This window comes from Nothoprocta perdicaria, unplaced genomic scaffold (genome assembly GCF_003342845.1).
Source record: "Nothoprocta perdicaria isolate Ctin4 unplaced genomic scaffold, notPer1 scaffold_44, whole genome shotgun sequence".
In the NCBI taxonomy this organism is placed as follows: domain Eukaryota; kingdom Metazoa; phylum Chordata; class Aves; order Tinamiformes; family Tinamidae; genus Nothoprocta; species Nothoprocta perdicaria.
The window spans coordinates 3,532,223-3,554,792 of NW_020455688.1; the positions used below are offsets into that span (position 1 = coordinate 3,532,223).

At 37.3% G+C, this 22,570-nt stretch overlaps 2 protein-coding genes across 2 annotated transcripts in view; one reads left to right on the plus strand and one right to left on the minus strand.

Moving 5' to 3' along the window:
• Positions 1-22,570, plus strand: part of FBXL13 (F-box and leucine rich repeat protein 13) — a 69,093-nt gene that overhangs the window by 13,753 nt on the left and 32,770 nt on the right. Inside the window, exons 9-11 of the mRNA XM_026046426.1 lie at positions 14,427-14,479; positions 18,555-18,655; positions 21,879-22,008. Coding sequence (XP_025902211.1) covers positions 14,427-14,479; positions 18,555-18,655; positions 21,879-22,008 — 284 coding nt within the window. The remainder of the gene's footprint in view (positions 1-14,426; positions 14,480-18,554; positions 18,656-21,878; positions 22,009-22,570) is intronic.
• LRRC17 (leucine rich repeat containing 17) lies at positions 6,194-12,275 on the minus strand. The gene is made up of 3 exons (XM_026046425.1): positions 11,402-12,275; positions 7,900-8,055; positions 6,194-6,866 (listed from the first exon to the last, which is right to left on the minus strand). The coding sequence occupies exons 1-3, from the start codon at positions 12,156-12,158 to the stop codon at positions 6,466-6,468; spliced, it is 1,314 nt and encodes a 437-aa protein (XP_025902210.1). The 5' UTR covers positions 12,159-12,275; the 3' UTR covers positions 6,194-6,465.

Below are 22,570 nucleotides of genomic sequence, written 5' to 3' on the forward strand. Positions count from 1 at the left end.
TTAGGACCATGTAGAATAAATGGGAAAATACTTGCCTGTCAGTCATTGACAACAAATAAGAAACATGCCTAGTGCCTGTTTGAGTAGTACTTGAGTAATACTTTTTGCTGATGGAAGATGAAGGAGTGTTGGAGAACAATTAATTTGGATGTAAAACAAGGATCTACAGAATAGGGACTAGCTTAATAGTTTTGTAAAATGTAGATTTGTCCACATGCAGCATTACTAACTTTGAAAGAAAATACTTCAAACATTCTAATTTTAAAGAAATTACTTTGGAGCTTATTTTTATTTATTTATTTATTTTTTTATTTTTATTTCCTATTTCCTCTGCACTGACAGAGTATTTTGGACCATTCTGGAGGAGCTCTTGGTGCAGAGCATCACTGAAACTGTGCATAGGGAAACTGGACAATTCCCTTAGATACAATAACTTCTGCAAGTTCCTTCTGAGGAACTGGGTCGGTAACACCCAAATGTACTGTGCTTTTGAGAATTGAGAATCTAATAAAGTTTTGCCTGCTCTGGATCTTTAAAAGCAATTTTCAGAGGTAAAAATAACTAAAAATCCCAGAGTGGTCCAAATGCAGCGTTCAAATTTTAGCACAAAGTATAAATGGCGTTTGATGCTCTTGCCAAGGCAGAGTCTCTCTGGGTGTGGAAAGAGCATCGTAGTCCTTCCTGACAGCTTATGTGGAAGTCCAAGTGGTCGGGAGTTAATTCCCTCTGTGACAGCCTTTTGCAATAGTCTCAGCTCAGCTCATCTTTTTCCAAAGCGGTTGAATAGCTCCACTTAGCACAGAACTGGGCAGGAAAAACCTGTGTGATTGGGGTTAAAGGCTCAGTACTAGATGTTAAAGTGCCCTTAATTCATTAGGAGTTACCTGCATACTAACTATGTTCAGCCACTTTATCCTGAATGGAGCTAAAACACCTCAATAGTATTTTCTCAGGAGTGTTTTTTCTGCTATTCCTGGGCAAAATGTTTTTGATTTTGGGCACACTTTGCTTTTGTGTTTCTCTAATGGTACAGGCAATAAACTGACCTTTCTAGTCTACGCTTTAACTGAATGCAAATGAATTTACAAGTTTTTAATTTCCAAATAAAAAGTGTCGTTTCATGTTTTGAGATTTTAATGCCTTTATTATTTAATCTGATAACACACAACTGAAATCGTTGATGCAGCATATAAAAATTTCAGTGTGCTTTTCTTTGGTTTAGAAAATGATTGTGTAATTATGGGTGAGAACAATCTTCTCTCCAGAGTGGTGAGGGAAGAAGACAATTGGCCAAGAATAAAAAGTATATTTGATCATGGTCTTGGCTTTTAAATCATAGGATAAAATAGCATTCTCAGCAATATCAGCCTGCAAGTTATTTAGTAAAATAATTTAATTTAATGTTATAATGGACTCTGGCAGATAATAAAGCAAGCAAGCCAAAATGATTCATATACACTCACGTCATCTCCTTATGGGGGCTCTACTTAGAAATGTTAAGTGCTTTCATGATGTTGCTTTCCTTATGTATTTGATTACAAAATTAAAACTATAATAATGTGTACTGTGTGACATGAACTAAAATTTTATACACTCTAATATTTACTTTCCTGCATTTCCTCTTTCCAGAGCTTTTGTTTTTATTTACATTTCACAGTAATATATTTATAATTTTGTACATAATTTCTGTTTTCTCTGGGAATGTTAGTAACATTGTTACTTGCTTCACTTATTTCTTTAGTGCCTGTCAGTCTACCAAAAAACATCAGAGCAATTTTTCCTTTTAAATAAGTTTTCCTTAGAAGATTAACCAACATTTTTTACTGTTTTTGGACATAGTGCTGTTGTTAATAAAAATGCTAGCATGTGTAGGTATAAAATCTCATATATGATTAATTGCATTTGTTGTGCTATTTGTCTTTATTATGYGTTGCTACAATATTAAGTGTGGAGACTTTGGATGAGATGTTTCTAATGATCTTCTGCTATTGAGGAACCAGTGTTTCTAGKTTGTATATAGCTTTCTGCTGCAAGCCAGGAAAAGGATTTGAATTTATCCTGTCATAACTGTGGTTAAGATGCATGATATACAGTTTCTGAAAGCAAGAACGCAGTGCAGACTCTATGGGAGTTCGCAGGCAGCAAGTGGGCCTTGTTGCAGCTATAATGGTCTAAGGCAAGCAAGATGATGTTTGAAGATTTAATGCCTGAAAACAGMACTCATCAAAGCTAACAATAAGTAAGAACAGTTGCTCCATTACTAACTTTATCTTAGCACTGTCTTTTTTATCAAATACTTTAAACTGATTCATATGCAGTTGAAATAATTTAACCTAGATGTATCAGCAAAGGTTGCCATCCATTTCCATATATTTTATTCATTCAAGACACTAAATTCAATCTGTGTAGCTAMAAACTCTGGATTCTTTTTTTGTTCTTGAAAAAAAGCTTTCAGTAGGTTCAAAATCAAAGATTATATTCATTTTCATCTAATTACTGCTACTGATTTTAAACTAATTTTGATGAATCATGCAATTGTCACAAATGTTTGGAAAACTTTGATATCAAAAACTGATTCTTCTTACTTTGATGTTTTACTGTAATTCCTTTTAAGAGTAAAACACATTCATGTGTACAATTGCTCTTTGATGGTAGATTAATACTRTATTTCATTTTTGAAAGCTCATTGCTATTGACCATACAGCCTGCTTGTGCTRTTGTTGGAGATGGCTCATAATTGCTGCAAAACTATTTTCTGTAACATTTTTAAAAMGTTGAAAATCATATTGGAATTCTCTTCCTTCGGCATTTCTTCAGCTAACAATCTGCATCCAATTGTCTGTTCAGTTCTAGGCTCCAGATGTTGTGGACCTTTCCATTCTAACTTCCCCAAACTACAGATCTGACCTCATCTTCCAGACAAATCCAAGATTACACAGATTTTGGCAGACTCTTTTTATTGTTAATGGTAAATCAGCAGTGATGTTAGCTGTTTTTAGGTCTATTTGGCYGGTTAATCAAGTTAGTATTTTTCATTTGCATATTAATTGTCTGAAATTTTTAATTTATTTTTCTTCATGCAGTGCAACTTTCTTATGTGGTAATTGCATGATACAGTAGCCGTTGTTTAATTTCTGCAGCTAAATATTGTACTTCTCAAGCTCAAACTCTTCTTGGCAAGTAAATGTATTGTTGTGCCAAAAAAACTGACTTTATGAGATGCCTGGATTACAGCTCAGCTGTTTGTGGCTTTACCCCACCCACTCAGTGATCTTGGAGCATCATTTGACCTCCATGTGTGCCTGGGAGTTGCATTTAAAAGTTGCCATTCATACTCCTCGTGCAGGAGCACAGATTTCCTCAGAGGCAATTGAAGATTTCTGTTTCATTCCCAGTAGTAGTCACAGTATTGACAGACCTATCCTTTTTTTTTGCATCCCATCATGTCCAGCCATGAAGTAAAATAATCTCTTTTTTTTTAATGTGTGTGTAATATATTCATTGTAGACAGAGGCAACAGCTTCTTCGGGTTTTGTGGTTTATCCCTTAGGACATACTCTGTGCCCCAAGAAGGCAACACAAGTGCAGTTACCTCTTGGATAAGGACAGAGAAGGAGGCGAAATGACCAGATAAATTACTGAAAGACAGGACTTTAAAAAAGTCTAAGAAGGGAAAGGAAGCTCCATGATTTTCTTTTAAACATAGAAATGCTCCCAGGGCCCTTGTAATGAAATAGTACAACCATTAAGTTGTGGTTTGTGGCTCTGGTATTTCATGGGGGGTGTTTCCTGGTGTTTCATGCTTTACTGTACAGAAAATTGCAGAGAAGCTCAGAGAAACAGCAAATAACCCTGTAATGTAGTACTTTTTTTTTTTTTTTGACCAACTATTAATCATTTTCTCCTTTATGTATTTTTTCCACATCTAATTTTGTCTCTTTCCGTGGGCAGGCTGCTTCTTTGTGGTTTTCCTCTTCATACAGTCTTTTCTCTAAACATTTGCTACAAGTCACCATCAGGAGAACTCACCTAATTAAACCCTTACCCCAATCTAATATATCCATTCTTATGTTCCTGTCTTACAGTTTTATAATTGCAATTACTGTCTACTCTACCACTTTCTCAGTATGAGTGTCTGAAAATGCTGGCTATATAGAAAATACAGATTTCCACTAGTTTATCTGTTTTCCAGGAAGACTCTCTCTCTATATATATACATGTATTTTCTTTTAAACACCACTTGACTGATATTTTATCCCTCTCATAAAAGTTCTGAAGTTCCATTGAAAAGCTGAAAAATGCAGTAGCTTCAGACCATGAAATTACAGCAGATTCCTGCTAGACCTTTGAAGAGTAATTCTGACATTCAGACTTTTCAGTCCATCCTTCTTTTGGCTGCAAGAAGCCTTTTCTCTCGTTGATTCTCTGAGATCTAGAGACATCCATCTAAAATACTTCAAAGTAAATCGCTTTGTTATCATTGTGGTGCTTCTGAGACCACACTGATTGCCCAAGTCCACCCTGAGACCTCTGCCTGCAAGACAGTTGTTGAGACAGAAGCCCTCAGAGTCCCCATGTCAATAAGTTACAATAAACTTCACTTAGGCTTTACTTACATGTTGCATACTTGAATCTCGCTGCTCCCGAAGAGTGTGTTTAATCTGTCCCTGCTACCCTTGGTCCGAAGAGAAGCACCTAGTGATCTGCTTGGTCAGTGACACGTCTAAAGCAGGAGGCTGCCACGATGCTCCAGCCCCACTGCGGACCTCTTGCTGGCCACAGAGGCCGAGGCCTCTCACCCAGCCTTCCTGCTGTGCTCCTCATGGACTGGCTCCCTTTGTACCCTGACTTTGGCCTCATGGACTGACTCCCTTTGTACCCTGACTTTGGCCGACCTTTATCTAGTCTTTTGTGTTTCTTTTTTTTTAATTTCCTTTTTTTTTTTCTTTATTCTTTTTTTCCTTGAACACTGACTCTTTGTCTGCAGAAATCAACCTAACGTGGTTTATAAATTCATTTTTTCCAGCTCAGCTTTTCCCCATTAGCTGTGTTGCCAGTAACAGCTGCTCTGTTGCGGTTCCATTATCTGCCCTTTTTAGTCATTCCCAGTACTCTCATTCTGTGCTGGAAATATCCCCCAGAGCTTGAGAGGAGGAGGAGGAGCTCACTTAATACTGGCTACTACCTATAAGAGCTTTTTTTTTTTCTTTTGGCAATTCTAAAGGTTTCTAGAAAATGCCCCATCTTGTAAATATTACTGGCCAAATGGGAATCTCAGCTGTATTCCATCTTCTAAGGATGCTCCTTTAATAACTAAGATAATGGCACTAGTTCTGTTAGTTTAGTACTAACTGGCACAGAGATTGAGGAACCACAAGTATTATCTAAACGTGAAGTACAGTAATTCAATAAAAAGAGCTTTTCTGTAAAGTACCATGTACTCACTATGTGACATAGCAAGGACTTTAGAGGTGGTGTCTGGTTCACTAGGCAATTTGTATGGCACTATTGCAGTAGCATTAGAATGCATCACAATCTTGAATGAATCTATCCTTGCAAGACTCCACTGAGGTACGGAGATAGCAGCACTTTACAGATGAGTCCTGGATGGAGGGAATTTGGGAATCCCATCTGGATGGGCAGCAGCATGTGGCGTGCAGAGCACAGCAGTCTGCAGGGGGATACACTTGACCTAGAAATCTGGTCAAGTAACCTAGGTCAAACTGACATGAGAGCCTAAAATGCTCCTTAGAAAGACTTCAGTACTGTTACTGATTTTTTTTTGTTTGTTTGTTTGTTTTTGGAACCTATTATGTCTTGAGTATTCCTATTTTCTGAAGGCTGAAATACAGAAGAGACCGAGGCTGCAATATTTGCTCAATACTAACCATGATCAGCAGTAAATAAGCCAGTAGACCCCAATTCTGGGCTTGTGTTATAAGCAGTATAACAACAACCATTCCTCTTATTCTAGAAACTGTATTTAGGGCAATTCTTCAGTTTGCTTTTTTGTATACAATAAAAGATCAGGAAAGTGGTACAAAAGTCTTAGAAATCTCTTCTGGGAATGCTTCAAGAAACTGGTAGATATAAGGAACGGGCGGTACCTTCAGGAAAATGTGTTTTGGCTACAATTCCGCAGTAAGTTCCTGTCAACACATGAGCTGTGTTTGTGTGTTTGGACTCCTCCCCACCACAGCTCTGTGCTTGTTTCTGTCCATTTCTATTGCAAAGTTTCAAATAATTGCCAGAATATTTCACAAGCATGTCCTGAACAAGTTGGCAGGAACAATAACTAATGCCATTCAGTATAATTATTAACTGCAAAAAAAAAAAAAAAGAAGAATTCTTCATAGGCAGAGATTCTTACAAACAATCTGTATAGTTAACAAAAATGTAAACAATGATTTTTTTTCATGTCAGAGTATCAAATATGTGAATCTACTAACAAAAAAAAATCCTTTATTAGCCTATTACAGTGACAATTACACCATGCTTCTTTACTGTTTGAACTGATTCTTTATGTCGCTCCCATTCCTCATCGTCTTTGTCCAGATCAAAATTTTCTGGGTAAATGGGCAGCTTGTCTTTTGGGCACTCCTCGTAGTAACTCCGGACGTATTTTCCAACTGACCATCCTTTGTATTCCTCAGGCATTTTGCATTCTAGGCCATTGTAGTGGACGTTGTAGTGATGCTTCAGCCAATAGAAAAGGTAATGGATGTTGTAATCGCATCGCCAGGGATTCTCCCTCAGCCACAGTATTTTCAGAAAATAAAGATCTTCCAATACTCCATAATCAAAATTCTGCAAGCTGTTGTTTGAGAGATCCAGCTCCTCTAAGTTACTGAGCCCTGAGAAAGCAGCTGTCAATATAAAAACAGTTATTGGTATAAACAGTATTGATATAAAGATTCGTTAGACAAAGTGCGTATCTGCAATTCAATATCTGCATCCAGAAAAACATTTTTATGGCTTTAAAAAATAAGTGTCCATACATTAGTTAAAATGCTTTTTTTGCTGAGCTAAGGACTTCTCAAAAACTRGACTTTGAATTGTGGGTTGTATTCTGAAAATATTTATGTGTATAAATATGTGTTGACCTAAATATGTCAACAGTAGAACAGTGGTGTTGCTGGTAAATATGACCATGCATGAAGGTAATATTAAGAAAGTGAAGCTGGACGGCATCAGTGAACTGTTGTTTTGCTTGTGCAACCCTGCTGTTGTTGCCCTGATACAGAGAATTTATTAATTCTATGACAATATGCAAGTCTGTTGTTTTTTATATATATGTATGTATGCATTTTTGCATATATAGAACTTTTAGAAGGTTTAAGAGAATAGGTTCTAATTTTTGTTTCCTTCTCTCCATCTCTCTCTTACCTCTATTTTTGTAATTAAAAACCCTAACATGTATAAAAATAAGCAAGTTGTGTATATAATGCTCCTTGAGTTACCCTGCCTTACAGGGCTCTCTGTAAGAGAGCAATCATATATTGGATTTTTAACCCAAAAGGTTTAAAATCCTTTCAATTTGTCTCTTACTTTAGTATCCAATATGACTGAAAAACAACCAAATTATGTGATACTCTCTAACAGAATTCGCCAAGATATTTTAAAAGTCATTCAACTCTTCAGCCTTTGTGGAACTTACTAGCCTGCCAAACTGATTTTTTTTTGCACTTGGTTGACTTCTTAGTATTAGAATATGGAATCTGAAATTAGTGTCTATTCCTGACATCAGCAATTACTACCTTTCATCACTTTTGAATCTTTTTTCCCCCAACTCTATGTGATAGATTTTTAAATCTTTTTTTTTCCCCAACTCTATCTCTGTGTGATAGACATAGCCAAAGTATATCATTAATAAGAATGAATATGTAAAATTATTCTTACCAGGATCAATGTAAGCTAATCCGTTGCTATTCAGGTTTAATATCTTCAGTTCACTGACATCTTCAAACTCTTTGGCTCGTAGTTGTCTTATTTTGTTGTTGGACAAATCAAGTTTAATTATATCTGGAGGTATGTTACCTGGAACTTTCTTTAAATCTTTAAAAATGAAAAAGACATATTTTGCATAAGCTTTAGATTATTTTTCCTGTTTATGTCACAGTTGATTATCACACAGAGCTACCAAGAGAAAATGAGTTGTTTATTGTGTCTCCAGAGAAAAATCAGAGTTGGTATCTCAAAAAAATCATGAAAAGGCTTAGAAACTACATGGGAAAATGCAGGACACTTTAACATTTTTATTTTTCTAAGATCTATTCTCTGATTTGTCTGTAAATGCAGGGTAAACTATTATTCAGCAATCATTTAGAAATATGTTCATGCTAACTGTGGGAAAGGGCTAAATTGAAAGAACAGAAAGGCAAATTTATATTAATTTGACTATTTGCTCTATCTATTTTTTATATTTTCCTTTCTTTTCCCTTTATCAGTCTAGCATTATTTTCTCCTTGTCTTCTTTCATTTTTTTCCACTATCCCCACATTAGTATCATCTTCTTCTCTTTACTACATATGTAATTGCCATTACCAAAGCAGCTAATATTCATCTGTCCTTATAGAGTTCCTTGTAGAAGGGTTGCAGAAAGCTCAGTGTCCCATTCACATTCCCAAGAAGTGCAAGCCGTGATTTGCATCATCTCAGGAAAACTGCAGCATGAACCCAATCTCCCTGTTCCGTGTTTTCTCAATGAGTGTTCTAATCCTGAGCTTTTATGGAAAGGATGGATGTCATCTCCTCTTTGACTGTCTTTGTATGAAAGTAAGTAGTTCCTGTTCCTAGTTTCTGTGCCAAAATCGGTACAGTCACTGTACATTTTAAATTCTGAATGCAGCATTTCGGAGACTTCCTGCCTTAGATCTAAACTTCAGTAGAGCTTTGGGAGGAGCCCGYTCTGATCTGAGTGTTTCATGTTTGTGCAGATGTCCAAGTTGAAGGCATATTTATCAAATAAGGCAAATAATGTTTGATTTTAGAGACCTTGGGAGGCTGCAGGACATGAATAGATGCTTTTTGAACTGCTCTTGTGAACCCAGATTCTTTTGTGGAAAAGCAAACAGAAGGAATATTTGCATTGAACTTTTTTGCTTTTCTTAAAGGAAGGAGAATCATGCTGTAATTATAGTTTTTGTATAATGTTAGAATTATATTTTGACAGTTGTAGCACATAGGAGATCTGATGAGATAAGAGCAAGGAGTTCTGATTTGAAAAGGAGAATGTTCTGATTTGAAAAGGAGCATGTATATATCTTTACATTAAAAAATTAAGAGGGCTTTCTCACACGTTTTCTGGCATGAACTGGAATTTGCTGCCTGGAGGGGCGAAGGGMAGGCCCTGCTCCTTTGAGATTCAGCGTAGGCTCCACAGCCTGTCGCTCCATCCCCTCCCTTGGAAGGGAAGCRTTTGTGCAGCTGCAGCCATTTGTGGTATTTTACTAGTTTCCCACGTTATACRTCTTTTTTTCCCTACTCCAAAATCTTGTCCAGGTAGATCTGAGGAATTTTCCTTCTTTCCCAGGATTTGGGGTGTATGCTCCTCCTATTTCTGGTAGGCTCAGTTTAATTGTGCATCTGCTGCCCAAAGCAGTCAGTACAGCACGTTCAGCAAAGGGCCATATGTTTGGAAATCCCGAATGTTGCTGGGCTGTGTGTGTCCGTCTGCCCAGCATATGTAGGGAAGCCCTGGTGTGTCCTGAGAAATGTGGGACTCGCACAATGAGCCGGGCCCTGGGGTGACGCAGCCAGCGGGTGGCCTGAAGGAGGGGCTCCCTGTGCCCTCTAATTCGCTCRTGTGGGTTGGGAAGTTACTGTTTGTTCCCTAGTCCTGAAGACAAGAATCCGTTTTTTAAATGCTTTAAAAAGCAATGAAGAGCAGACTGCAATGGAGGGTTATATGAACATTTATCTGGCCAAAACTTTTGAATATACTTTGAGTATTTTTGAGTATATTGTGATATTCATCTAGTCTTTAGTATGCCACTGAGCAGGAAGGTTGGGAAAGTTCTTTTGTCATGAGTTATATGATAGGGCTGAGTTTGTTCCCTTGAACTCTTTTCTGGAGCCTCAAGGCGGTGCCAATAATAATTAAGATCCTGTTGTACTGGGAAAAGTAAAGGAAGTAAATAGCAACAAACATACTCTAGCCAGTATGAAAACATAAAGAATTCATATCTCAAAAGAGATAGCAGTTGCATGGTAAAAAAATAAAATAAAATAAAAATGGGAGAAGAGTGCAAAGTTTAGCTATGTGGACAAGGACAAAGCCTGGGGGATTTTTTTATGACAAATATAACAGATAAACCATGTAGTCAAATCTGATGTTAGTGATTCTTTAGATATTGTCGCCTTATTCTGGTCTCTGAGCTTCTCTCTAGTTTTAGGATTGGGAATAAGAATTGGTATATACATTTAAAGTCACTATTAAATAGAAGAACTGTGTAGAAGTTTGGCGAACATTTTGCAAAATAAAAGTAGGCAAAGCAGAGTGCAGCACTCAGTCATTGCAGGCTGTATTTTGACAACTGTGAGAAAAAACCTCCTAGTACTCCTAGTCTCCTAGTCTCCTCATAGGCTACTCCTGGTAATGATTTTTTTTTTACAATTCGCTTCCAGTTTGTTTTGTTCTTTGCTTTGTTTCATCATGGCCTAAAATATGGGAAATATAAAGCGTGAATAAATGTGTGTTTTTATACTGATATATTCCCCAGCTGAATTCCCCTTAAGGCTTAACTGTGGATTGCAGGAGCCTGAGATGCGTTTGGGGAGGGAATGGGGCCAAGTTTCTGACTAACATTTCTTGAAGGCACTTGAACTTTGAAACGTCTCCTGGGTCCTGAGAGGCACCCGCAGTTTTTCCTCCATGGAAGAAATCTTGCACAGAGGAGATGTGGATGTGATGCCTCTCTGTTGCCATCAGGCTGTGCTGAGGATTGGGAGCCCAGTTCCCAAACARGGACTGAGACAAATCGGGTCTTTTTTGACATCTTTATGTTCACAGCCTGGAAAGAGGACAAGAGAATCTGTGCCCCTTCTCTCTGCCGGTGCGGAGCTCTGGAGCAGCTGCAATAACAGCATCTTGAGAGCTGTAAAAGCAGAGGAGTGAGGTGCTGGTACTACAAGAACTTAGGCAATGCTTAATTTTAGTCMTGTTGATTTTCACTTCATTATTTGTACGAGAACACTTCAGGATATTCGTTTGCAGAATTGGGCCTGTGGAGTGGAGGTGAAACACTGAAAGAGCTCCTGCTTGTTGCTTGTAATCACAGGTTAAGGAAAGTTGAGCCAGTACTGGTGCTATATTGATTTGCTGTAGTTAATGTGGGGACAAATATAGTAAGGGAACTAGAAAAGTAATGTAACTCATTGCGTTATAAAGTATAATACAAACCTTTTCTCTTGCAGTTCAGCGTTGGTACCGGGAACACGTACATGTGGCACAGAGAGGAATCAAATTCTGGTTTCATGGCCTCAGGCTTCTCCTTTCGTATGCTTTGGGGGTCCTGCCTTTCCTCTTCACCACAAAGCTGATCAGCCTTTATCTGCTTTAACTTCTGGTTTTTCAGTTCAATTGGATGCACACACTTGGCATAATTCCCCAAATTCCTGTTTGCTGGAATCTGTAGCATCGTAACAAGAGTTTCCAGTTCACAGTTGCAATGCCAGGGATTATCATAAAGACGCAGGTAGTTTAGCATGGGCATGTAAATAAAAACCTCCTCAGATAAACTCTTTAATTGGTTGTGCTGAAGTAAGAGTGTGGTAAGCTTATGCAAACCAAAGAAAGCCTGGCTCTCAATTTTTGATATATCATTCTGCTGTAAATCCAGACTTTTCAATACCTTATACCTGGCAAACATATTATTCTTCAGTTTACGGATCCTGTTTCTTGCTAGCAGCATGTGTTTTAAATCATCGGGCCAATCAGCTGATACAAAAATCAATTTTCTTTCCTGGCAATCTAGATATTTCTCATGAAGATAAGTGTATGTATCGCAGGGGAGACCGGGCGCGTTGCGCTTGACGGTGCTAGAGCTTTTCCTTAAGGTTCTGTCCCTTTCATTGTTTCTCAGACTCCTGTTCCTTGTCTTTTTAAAGTCAGACACTTTACAGAGAAGAAGCAGTATCATAACAGTTACTACTTGCATCTTGACATTCAGCTGGTCCCTGTTATGTTCTGTGACAGCTGGAACAGCCGGAGTATTTGGATAGTCTTAAGCAGTGTTGTTCGGATGTGAGGAGGCGCAGCTGGGGTATGTGAAATCCCTGCGCTGGAAGAGAGGCAAAATGTTAGAGAAGATAAGGCAGACATTTCCATCGAGCCTTGAACAGAGCACACAGCAGTCAGTCAAGCTCTCAGGCATCGCCCTGCTCAGAGCTGCATGGATATTCTCAGCTGTTAATGGCATGTCTCGTTTTTGCTCTCACTGCTGGCTCTGACGCACTGTGATTCACTTGTGATTAAACGTGGCAAATTTATCACAAAAGGACTGGCTTCTCACTGATTTTTAATCGGAGATTCTTGTATATTCAGCAAAAGGGCATGGCCTTTAGAGTTTGCCTTGCAAGCACAGCTTGAAAGGTGCTGGAGGTGGAGATGTGCCCCCTTTCCAGCAGCTGGCCCCGGAACACGTAAGGAGCCGGCCGCCTTCACCTCCCGCCCAGGGAGGTACCGAGTCCCCTCTGAAGGTACCTCAGGGCACACAGACTGTGTCTCCACACCACTGATGGGGGCCCGGAAGCCTTTTCTCTACCCTGAGTAAAACACGTTGGCTTAAATCAGCTAATACTATGSAAAATCCTTCGGAAAGCAGGGCGATTTGTAGTTTCTAAATAAATTGGTGTGTGAGTTTAAACAACATCTAGACCGAAGGGACGATTCACTCTCAGTGTTCGTGTGATTGCAACTCGTCACACAAATGGAGCAGCCCTGGGTCCTCCCAGCCCGCGTGGCCCCTTGTTGCTGTTATCTTTGAAAACCCTTTGAATGTTTTCCCCATTTCATTCCTGTAGGTGATTGATGGTTCTCTATATATTCACATTCTATTAATTCACAGTGTGGATGAGCAGTTGTATTAATGACCTTATCCCTTATGTGAAAATTGAAATTTTATTTATTATTTTTTGGAACGTTGGGCTAATTGGTATAAGTTGATCACATTTTAATAATTTACATCATGATTGGGATCCGCTGTCTTGCTTTGAACTGTTGCACAATTCTATTAGGTCTGGCAAAGTGATAGCTCGTGTATCTGAAACAGAAAAAATAGAGGAATCTGGAGGAGGAAAGATAATTTGAAATATGTAAATTCTTTTCCTCTTCCCTTTTATCTTCTGACTATGAGGTTGCATTTATTCCTAGAATTAATTTGTGCCTTCAAACTAACCTCTATTCAGTTATGATACCAGAATGAACAATTCCTTTCAGTCCTGTTTACTCACATGTAAAATGATTCTGCCTGAGTTAGTATTAGGGCAAGAGCATGTGGGAGATATGTCTCTCCTCTGGCTTAGCAGCCTAATGACAATTTTAACTGATGAGGGTTTTTCAAGTTGTCCAGAGTCTCTCCTACTCTTCAAAATGACATTGAGTGAAGCAACATAACAGGATTTGAGTAAGGTCATGGTTTCCATAGAAAGGATGTATAAACCTGTTGTTGATATATGCTGATTGCAATTGAGATAGCATATTTGACTTTCTTTTTTTATAATTATCATGTGAAAATGGTAATTTTAACCTTTTTTTTTGTATTTATTGTAACTATATAAACATTTCCAATTACATTTTTCCCATCAGATATCTGTATCAGGCCTATTTTTTTTTCATTTCAGTTTAAACAGATCAGGTATTTCTCAATATTAGGTTGAAGCAGAAAGTGTTACAGCATTTAGCAGACGAGGTTTTGCATTTTTACTTTGGATAATAGGCTAGAAAATCAGGGGGGAGTGGCTGAAGGGGTGCCAGCCATCTATCTTCTGCTACTCTGTGAAATTTCATAACTGCAGAACAGAAGAAGGGCTTTCCCTACAGCTGGTCTATCTGCTGCACCTCTGCTTTTAAGGGAAATAGTAGTTTATGTTCATCATTAAAGACCAGTATCATAATATATGGGTGAGAGTGACAGATAAGCTTTAAAAAACCCCTACTTCTGGCATTTCCTAACTCCAAATTGCTTAGTTAGGTAACTCTCTGTTTCTTTGATGACACGAGATAAATCAACTTGATTCATAACCCAGCCATTAGTTCATGAATATAACACCCATGGACAACTTCTTCCAACTTTTTATTCTACTTCTCTTTGTTCTTTCTTTTGTACTTYATTCTAAATTATCTGATATGGTTTAGATGGACTGAATCTGTAATGGGATTTCTTAAGTTTCTCTTATAATGTGACGTTTTTATTTTTTGATTTTAGGTGAATGTAAAAATTTGCAAGATTTAAATCTCTCTGAATGCCAGGGATTAAATGTAAGTATAATAAACTTTCTCTGCAGTATTTAATTTATAGGAAGAAGGAATATTTTCTGAAATTCTTTGGGGATTTTAATACACAAATCATACCGATGTAAAGGGAAATTGTGTTCCTAACTAATTAGTTGTATTTGGCAATGTTACTACAGAGCTTAATAAGATCGGAGCTACTAAGTTAGACTAAGTATAAAGTTGTCAGGATAAGTACGTTTTAAGCCTGTGATGTCTCCAAGTTCCTTTATTGCTTCATTCAAYAGAACTAGACTTAGCCTCTCAAAATATCTACATTTCTGGATATTTGTGAGACTCTTTATGTGAAAGATGTGTAAGGATTATAAAATCACCATTATATTCTATCCATTCTTTTTCCTAAAACACTTCAATATTTTCTTACTTCTCTTAGCTTTTTCTGATTTTTTTCTATAGCTGTTCTCTGATTAAATTTAACTGCTTTAATAAATCATTTCTTAGAAATGACACTGATATATACATTTTTTTCTAGTAATTAAAATAAAAATCAAAGATTTTGAAACATTGTAGTTCTTAACAGAGTAACATAATAATCTGTGTATGGACTTCCTATAGTGTTAAATATATGAACAAGTGATTTGATGTAGTTCAGTTGTCTTTGGAGCAAATTGTATGTTCAAAGCATAGCCCAGAAATAAAGCAATGAATCCACACAGGGTTTAAGAATTACTGAGAATTCACTAMAGCTCATGAACTTCACATAAAAATGACTTAGGATGGTGGGTTTAAAGCGGTGAGAACACAGATTTAGAAAGTTAAGAACGACAAAAGAGTTGTAAAGTTCTAATTTATAATACTCAGTTTTGGTACTGCTTTACATTTATCTTTGTCTCTTTGCTATGTTGATGTTGTCTTTATTTTCTTGTTCTCACCCTGTTTTCACAGTTAATGCAATTTTGCTTGCTGTATAAGCTACAAGGAAAGGATAAGCCTTTATCATATATATGAGCTCCATTGAATACCATYGTAGAATTCTCTTTATACTAGGTGATCTTCTTTCAGGCTTTTCACATGTAATATTTACTACATGAAATTATTTTGGCCGGATACTATTTAGAGGCTATGAGCTTCTCCAGGATCTTGTTGGTTGTAAGTTCCCACGTCAAGACAATAAATTAAAGAGGACTAGGGCTTGCCAAATTGTAAAGACTCAAACACTGTTACRTGATTGTCCATTCTGTTTGACTTTGCTGCTGAATAGTAGCAAAGTAGACAAAAGATACTTAACTGGTCAGGACACTTAACTTGCATAGGACTTGTAAGTAAACAAAGAAAATCTGACATCTCTGATGTAAGTGAAAAGATAAAAAGCATATTCTTGTTATACATATGTCCCAAATCTGCTTCTTTTATCTCCTATTGGTATTATAAGGTGTAAATGGGGGTCAAGGGCAACCATATGTCAAAAAAAAAGGTTACAAAAGGTAGCAATATAAAAGCCTACCAGAAAAAAAATCTGAGGGGTACATGAAAAATAAAATGACAATTGAGCTCAATCTTCCTTGCTTTATGTCTTTATTAAAAAAAAAAAAAAATGAAATTTGCCTAAATGTAAACATTTTTAGAGATGTATCAAAGGTCTGATTAAACTCTTGCTAAGTAGGTGGTCAAATAGTTTAGATGCATCACTCCCTAAAAATGKTTTTTTCTTTCTATTAACTATAGCTAGGCAGGTATGTCCACGATGTAGATCTATTCTGTATGTCTGAAATTTAGTGATGTTGATCTTACTCCAGGTATTTCAGCCAGTTAATTTTCATCCAGAACAGTTCAGAGTGTATTTAATTAGCTCAGATGCACACAAATTTGGCAGAGCTTAATACCATTCTTCATTACTGAAAGGACTAAACAAATTTCATCAATGTATAAGCATCCACTTAGATAAAAAGAATGTCCAGCATAGGTTTGCCAAGGATAGATTAGATAAGCAGTTATCAAAGTCTGTTGTGTTTTTCCAAACTCAGTTTGGGGTATGGACTAAGATGCTTTGCAAATCACCTTGCTGAAGCTGATTCACATTCTGTAACGTATTGAGGGCATATCATTTAGGATGTCTTTTAAAGGGCTACCTGAAGTTTCTTAAGTTTACTTTCTTATAATTAAATCCAGTCCTYACTTTGACAAGATCATGATTTCCTATTTTCATCCAGTTTTCCTCTTTTCTGTGAAGTCTCATAAATATTTTAGTGAGCTGTCAGTATGATTTGGATTGAAAGGAACCTCTGGAAATTGTTTAGTTCAATCTCCCAGTCAGAGCAGATCCAGCTAGATCAGGTTGCTTATGACCTTGTCATAAATCCTGCTTCAGTTTAAGGTAAAAATAAAAGATAAAAGTTAAAAAAAAAAAGTCCAATAGATATAGAAAGAATTTTGGATGTGGGACTACTGGAGAGAGTCCAGTGCAGGGCTGCGAGACTGGTAGGGATCTGAAACATCTGCCCTGTGAGGAAAGGCTGAGAGAGCTGGGCCTGTTCAGCCCGGAGAACAGAAGGCTGAGGGGAGGGAGATGTGATCAGTTTGTGAAAATACCTCAAGGGAGGGAGTGAGGAGGATGGGGCCACTCTCTTTTCAGTGGTGGCCACGTAGCCACCAACAGAACTAGAGGAAATGACCACAAACTGAAGCTCCAAAAGCTCCACAGGAACTTAAGGAAAAATTGCTTAACAGTGAAGGTGCCMGAGCCCTGGCACAGGCTGCCCAGGGAGGCTGTGGAGTCTCCTTCTCTGGAGATCTTCCAAAGGCGCCTGGATGCCGCCCTGTGCCCCGTGCTCTGGGTGTCCCTGCTGGAGCAGGGGGTTGGACTGGATGTTCTCCAAAGAGAGATTCCAGCCTTCCCACCCTTCATGATTCCATGATTCTGTGATCATGTAGATGTACCCCAGCCGACTTTGGACCAGGTATTTTATGTTATACCAATAACACTGTGAACACGGCAACACAGAGTTAACCCACTCTAACTTCCTGAGTAAGTGTTTGGGTTTTGCAGCATGCACTACATCTTTTCACCTCTTATTGTAACTGCTCTAACTGAAGTGTGTCTAAATGAGTTGCATTCACATAACTGGATTTCGCTGTGGACATCTTAGCAGAAAAAAAAAAAAACAGCTGAACAACCATTTGATAATATTTTTAACTCCTGATTATTAGCAGAAATATGGTGTGTACTGAGAACTTGATGAAGTTCATCATTTTGGACCATTCATGGAGTCATTTGTATTGAAAGAGAGCTCTGCAGATCATTTAGTTCAGCGTCCCAGGGGAAGCAGATTCAGCTCAATCAGGCTGCTTATGACCTTGTCGTAAACAACCAAGTCCATGTAGCTTTGAGGATGGAGCTTGCTCAATCTGGGCAAATTGTTCCAGTGTTTGGCAACTCTTAGTATATTATTGGAATTCATTGTGTTGCAGCTTGTGTCTCCTGCATCTTATCCTGTAGCATTTCACTTTGAAGAAGGGTCTGGCTAAGTCTTTCCCATGCTCTCCCATTAGGAAATTTTCTCAGTCTCCATTGCATCTAACAATTTTGGTGGCCCTCCTCTGGACTTGCCAAAGAATGTCCATATCCAGAAGGATTTTTCTTCTGATTTAATAACTGATTTAAACTTTAGAAAACATGAGTTAATTCGAGATATAAATGCCCATATCTTTAGTGTACTGGAGAGTCCAAACCTGGACCCACCAGAGGGGAATAACCACTTGCCTTGACCCGCTGGGCACACTTTTGCCTAGTATGCAGTTAGTCTTCCTCTTCACAAGGACACGTGCTGCTTTCTGTTCCTCAGGAGATCCACTGGACTGAGTAGTGTATAGTGTATCCTTGAACTGAGATCTTGAAATTATCATTCTTCAAGGGAATTAAAGTAGTATAGTGCATCTCTTAATATTCTAGTAAGAGGTTTCCAGAAGAAAATCATTTTGTTATACAGCAATTAATATAATCTGTTCAGCTTTTATTTTCTTCTATTACTGTGTTTAAAAATTTCAAATCAATTAATGCAATTATGTTTTTATGTACTTCAAGAATTCTTTTTTTATTATTCAGGATGACTCAATGAGACTCATATCAGAAGGCTGTCCATCCCTGCTCTATTTAAATCTCTCATACACAGATATTACTAATGGAACACTGCGGCTGCTGTCAAGGTAAAATTAAGGAGAAATGTGAAAGTGCATTTGTTTTGTTTTTGAAGGAAACTTTGAGACATATATTGTTGCAATACTCCTTTTCAGAGATCTGAAGAATTCTGTCTGTTACAAAAAAAGTTATAAAATGGCCAATGTATTTTACTTAGATAGCAATTTCTTTCTCTTTCTCTCTCTCTTCTATAAATAAAAATATAAGCTGACCTACCATATGTATTTCCCAGAGTTTTCAAAAGAACACGCTAGTCCAAAATTTCTTTGGCATGTCCAATTGTTCATTATGGTACCAGACGTTCATAAATTAGATAAGTTCATAAAAAAATATTTTTGCAAGAGAGGGCTGTGGGTAGGTATATTGTCTGAGCCAAGTACTTGTGTGACATTTGCGAAAGACAGAACTATTCCAAACTCTTCCAAAAGGTTATTTGGAAGATCACTCTGCCAGTGCCAAAGAGTTTGTATTGTAGGTTTTATGTGAACTGGCCTTTCTGTTTTAGATGTATCCAACCATGAGAATCAAATACTACTTGGTAGGTAGAAAYACTATGTTAAAAGCTGCTGTAAGGGAAAGTGAGGCATCCTGATCGAGGCCAACAACCACCACAATAATATATGTAGTTTTCAAAGATACCTGTACATTGCTGCTCATTTCCATGAGGAAAACTAATGGCTTCCTTTTATCAGCATGCTCACAAAGTCCAGAAGCTTGTTTTTCTTTGGCATTTCCATGATATATTTTGATTTTTGGTTTTCTGTGTGCCATACCAGTACCTTTTTATGCCAGTCTATGGGGTTACATCCTCACTTTCCTAACAGTTTCTTTGGCAAAGTTTTCCATTTAATCTCTCCACCCTTAACATTCATTTCTTCTTCAATAGTATCCTCATCAGAATCTGTGTTTCCTCCATATTGGTAGGTATTTTTGTCTTCTTTAATTTTAATCTATTTCACTTGAAATGGCTGTACAGCAAGTAATCCCAGCCTTTTGTAGCTAGTTTACACTTCATTAATAATAAATTTTGCTAGACATAAATGATACTTTTGATCTAAACCCATGATATTTTAGCGTTTATTGAGAATTTTTGAACAAAAAGAAAAGCTGTCATTGTTTCTGGAATTAGCAGGATGTACAGAAAGTCCATATCCTATAAAGAATTTTATAGCAGACACATTTACATGCCTTTATAACAGCTTACCACAGGTCCAGTATAAATAAGGCAACTAGTACAAAATGCTTAAAGGTGGCAGTATTGCATTTTTGTAGCATTGCAAGTAAGTGTTACCATTATATATTACATGCCCATTCCTGGAACAACTTAATAGTGACATAGAGATTAGGTGAGCTGAAAGCCTTTTGGTCATTTTGAATTTTCCCATTCTTCTCTTCCATGCAAATATTTCAACCTGTATACTACACAGAAGAGTTCATCAGAAATGAAAAGTTCTGATGTTTAGTGTAGACATGAGGAACTGTAAGAAAGTGCTTTTGTCAAATTACTTTAAAACAGTAGTGCAGTGAGTGCCAAATCCATTGCACAGAATTCCTGCAGAGTTTAGGTGYGACACAAAACAAGGATTTATAGCAACCTGTGTGATCATGGGTCAGTTTTAAGAAAGCTGCCACTTTAAGAAAGGCAGAAGAAATCGTGTATTAAAATTCACAGATCATAAAAAAGGGTCACGTGACACGTGAGGAAAATCAGTCTATTTTCAAGAATTGTGGAAGGTTTTGATCAGTCTTCACACTGCAGAAAGAAGGATTTCCCTATATCTTGTCTTAAGTTGTTTAACCCTGTACAGTTTAGAAAGACTTAAAAGCAACAGTTTTAAAAACAAGGTCTTAATTTACTGCCTGCTTTGAGAGCACTGTTTGGAAGCATCCGCTCCCTGGCTTTCATTCTCTCCACTCCACTCGAATGTGTCACTAAATGTAAGAAAATTTGTGCTTCTGCAAAGCAGCCTACTTATATTTCTGTACTAAATGCCAAAGAACCGTTTTCATTAAAAAATTGCATGCCCTTTTATTCTAATATCTCTTTTGGATGACCATTGCCTTTCTTCCTTGCTTTTTTTTTCCCCATCAATTACCATCTTAAGTTGCTTTTGCATGTGTGGCTAATACTTTTCTAAGTAGTGATTTTGTCCCGTTTCCTAACTCTCTCCTTTTTTTTTTCCCCATGTTGAGTCCAAGCTAGCACGTTTCCCCCCTCAGTACTGCAAGTACAAAGTCAGCTCTGAAAACTTATGCCACTCCTTAAGCGGTCAAGTTCTCCGYGGTTGTTCCTGCCTTTCTTCAAAATGCCTGCTGGGCTGCCTTGTAAAACTCCACGACTGTGTCCCTACAACTGAATGCCTACCCGTATGTCCTAATTACAGGTTTTGATGGTCTCTGTGCTTTCGTTTGTGCTGCTTGTGGCATTGCAGTAATTCTTTATTCCAGTTAGAAACTTCGTTCTCTGAAATGTTTTCAATATGTTATAAACTGTATCTGCAGATAGAAACTTAAGGAGATCAGAGTGTAAGTTCTGAACTTTTATAGCGTGCTTAGATGTWCAGTGCCATGACTATTTATACAATTTTCTTTCTTTTGACTAATATTTAGTATCAATAAAGGATTTTTTTCTGTTTTAATAAACTTTATGAAACATGGGTTAATTGGAGATATAAATATATACTTCACTTTTTTCTCACCTTCAGTTTTTTGGTTTTCTTTTAATAGCACTTGTCTAAATAATTACATGACTGGTGAATGTCTAACTCTACGTTTATGCTTTTAACGTCCTTTGATAGAGTTCTGGTTTTCATTTCCAGCAGGCACTGCTTGTAAATCAATGGCAAAGTCAGTCCAGCAAGCTCACACTGAAGAGTCTATTCATTTTCAAAAAGTATGCAGACAGAATCCCAGTTAATTAAAAAAGTGTCCTCTTGCAGTTATCTGAGATCTCTTTAAAATCATATTCTTTTAATCAAAGTAAATCAAATGCATTATAGTACAATTCCTCAGTTATTTGCAATACATGAAACAAGGGGAAAAGTGCAGCAGAAAAAGAATCTTTCAAACCTCAGCAAGAAGAGAATCCTATTTAACACCCAACATTATTCCTTTACATTAATTTTCAAATCATTTCAGCTACGATTTCTTATTTTTGTTTGATTCTGCAGCATACTTTTGCACTAATTTGTTCTCTATCTTGTGTTTTTTTTTTTTTTTTTTTTTGCAAAGGAGCTTCCCCAATTTACAGTATCTGAGTTTAGCTCACTGCAGAAAATTCACAGACAAAGGTTTACAGTACCTGGGCTGTGGAAGAGGATGTCACAAGCTCATCTATTTGGACCTTTCAGGTTGCATTCAGGTTGGCACTTCATGGCTTGCTTTCCTTCTTTGAAGAAGAGACTCCTTTATGAGACTGCCTGCAGCCTGCATTCATGGTATACTGCAGGAGTACAAGCTCTGCAGCAGACCTTTGAGGGTTTTGAATTACATGACTACAGCTGTTTAAATTATACTGAGAAATAATAGCACTATAGGCTTGGATCGTTTCCAGCAAACTGTCAGCTGTTTGAACAACTAGTACTTACTGCATAATGAAAACAGGGCTGGCTTTGGAGCCATAAATAGACTAATTCTATCTCATGATTAGTTAGAATTTTGAATTAGGCACTTGGAAAGGGGAGTTTTTACTGAAATACCAAAACCCAGAAGCCACTATACACTGGAGAAAGCAAATTTATACCTCATTTACTGTAAAAGAAATAAATTAAATAGCAACCTTGTGTTTCAATTTTCATTATTTAAAATGTAATTTAAAGTATTTTATAAAACTGCAATCTAAAAATAGTTAATGTTTTGGATTATTTATTTTACTGTCCTGTTAAAATTTTGAAAAAAAAACCCAAAGTTTTTACAATCTAATA

Bases quoted from the DNA above. Each gene is read 5' to 3' on its own strand.
- LRRC17 (XM_026046425.1), bottom strand. From the start codon at position 12,158: ATGCAAGTAGTAACTGTTATGATACTGCTTCTTCTCTGTAAAGTGTCT. The intron at 8,056-11,401 runs GTTTGTATTATA...TCATTTTTAAAG, and splicing joins GCTGAACTGCAAGAGAAAAG to ATTTAAAGAAAGTTCCAGGT. The intron at 6,867-7,899 runs GTAAGAATAATT...TTATATTGACAG, and splicing joins ATTAGCTTACATTGATCCTG to CTGCTTTCTCAGGGCTCAGT.